The following is a 2,500-nucleotide window of genomic DNA, read 5'->3' as shown; positions in this document are numbered from 1 at the left end:
AGAGCGCGAGCGTCTGGACGAGAACAGTCCACTTCGCTACCACATTCACCTGGTGGAGCTTCTGGCCGTCTGCACCGAGGGCAAGAACGTCTACACCGAAATCAAATGCAACTCCCTCCTCCCCCTGGACGACATCGTGCGTGTCGTTACCCATGAAGACTGCATCCCAGAGGTGTGTGTTGTGCTAAAGATACTCAACAGCAACAACAACAACAACAATCACAATAATAATAATAAAAATAATAATAATAATAACACTGTAGTCCGTCACAGAGAACAATAAGAGCTCACAGAGTGTAAGTGCTGGAAGACATAAAATGGTCATAAGAAAGTAAAATTAAACGAAAAGATAATAAAATAATTGACAATAAAATCTACCCTGAGGTATTCAGTGTTTTTTTTTTCTCTGAATAGCACAGACAGCTCAAGTGTATAAATGACTCCTTGAGTACACTACAGGTATTAGGGCCAACAACATTTAGGTACACGCTGTGAATTCATATGTGTCTCTTGTGTGTGTTTCTGTATGTGTGTGTGTGTGTGTGTTGTGTGTGTGTGTATACAGATGAAGATGGCCTATGTGAATTTCTTGAATCACTGTTATGTGGACACAGAGGTGGAGATGAAAGAGATTTACACCAGTAATCACATGTGGAAGCTGTTTGATGACTTCCTGGTGGATATCTGCAGGGTATGACGCTGTCCCACACACACACACGCACACTACAGACACACACACTACAGACACACACACACACACGCACACTACAGACAGTCTGAACACACACACACACACACACGCACACGCACACGCACACGCACACACACACACACATAAACACACACTCACTACAGACACACATACACACACACGCACACTACAGACAATCTGAACACACACACACACACACACTACAGACAATCTGAACACACACACACACTACAGACAGTTTGAACACACACACACACACACTACAGGCAGTCTGAACACACGCACACACTACAGACAATCTGAACACACACACACACACACACTACAGACAATCTGAACACACACACACTACAGACAGTCTGAACACACACACACACACACTACAGGCAGTCTGAACACACACACACACACACACACACACATATACACACACACACACACACTACAGACACACACACACACTACAGACACACACACAAACACACACACACATACACACACACGCACACTACAGACAATCTGAACACACACACAGACACACACACTACAGACACACACACACACACACACAACGCTACAGACAGTCTGAACACACACAGACACACACACACACAACACTACAGACAGTCTGAACACACACACACACACACACACACACACACACAACACTACAGACAGTCTGAACACACACAGACACACACACACACACACACACAACACTACAGACAGTCTGAACACACACACACACACACACACACACACACACACACACACACACACACTACAGACAGTCTGAGCAGAGATCTTTGAATGGGGGACTGAAAGCATGAGGACCTGCAGTAGTCTGGGGTCTTCTGTGTGTGTCACTAGCATGTCTAACCAGGTCAATGGCGTGGTGTGTAGTAATTACCAGATAAAACACAGAGCGCCCCCTAGTGAGATGTTACCAGACCTGCCATCAGTATCAGCATGGCTTTCTCTAAGAAGGACACTGTTTAAATTTTATTTATGTTTATGTTATATTAAATTTATGATTGCATTATGTTTATTCATGTTATTGTATGAAGGACACTTCATACAGGACTGGCCAGATTAAATAGCAATTGATCAGAACCTCCTATAAACATTATAGTGTTTAATAAGAATGCGACATTCGGTGAGAAAGAGATGTTTGTGTCCTTATTGTGGTTTATTAGCATTAATAAGGACTGGTAATAAGGACACAGTGATGATGGGTGTGCAGTGCACACACACACACACACACACACACACACACACACGCGTTGTGCTGACTCTGTGCAGGTTTGTAATAACACGAGTGACCGTAAACACGCTGACGTGGTGTTGGAGCGCTACGTCACGGAGACCGTCATGAGCATCGTCACCACCTTCTTCAGCTCCCCCTTCTCTGACCAGAGCACCACCCTGCAGGTAACCACGGCAACCACACAACACCTGCCGTCGCAAACACCCCCCCCGTCAGACAGAGAAACTGCTCACCGAATGCTGAGTGTAACGATGAAACCCCCCTCCCAAAAAAAACCCTGAATCAGACTCAGACACGACCCAACCCCCAGATCCTCCTTTCATTAAACATGATCTCTCTTTTCTCTAAAGATGTGTCGGCCTTTCAATGTTTTCGCTTTTCCAAATTAAGGCCGTGGAATGAATGAGCAGGTAGCTGTTTTGAACGCACTTTCGAGTCCTTCTTTTAATCAATGAAATTCCATTTATTGAAACAAAAGATGTCGACCAAAAAGACTTGATAATTCCAATAACACATAAAAG

The 2,500-nt window shown here is 44.3% G+C and overlaps 1 protein-coding gene across 1 annotated transcript in view; it reads left to right on the top strand.

Moving 5' to 3' along the window:
- The window catches only part of itpr1a (inositol 1,4,5-trisphosphate receptor, type 1a), a 69,789-nt gene that overhangs the window by 32,230 nt on the left and 35,059 nt on the right, over positions 1-2,500 (top strand). The window contains exons 32-34 of the mRNA XM_030777051.1: positions 1-172; positions 566-691; positions 2,015-2,143. The exon at positions 1-172 is cut by the window's left edge and continues 80 nt beyond it. Of these exons, the coding sequence (XP_030632911.1) occupies positions 1-172; positions 566-691; positions 2,015-2,143 (427 nt within the window). The remainder of the gene's footprint in view (positions 173-565; positions 692-2,014; positions 2,144-2,500) is intronic.

This window comes from Chanos chanos, chromosome 6, assembly GCF_902362185.1.
Source record: "Chanos chanos chromosome 6, fChaCha1.1, whole genome shotgun sequence".
Lineage (NCBI taxonomy): Eukaryota > Metazoa > Chordata > Actinopteri > Gonorynchiformes > Chanidae > Chanos > Chanos chanos.
Note: the sequence above shows the minus strand (reverse complement) of the source record. Positions and strands in the feature narration are given on the sequence as shown.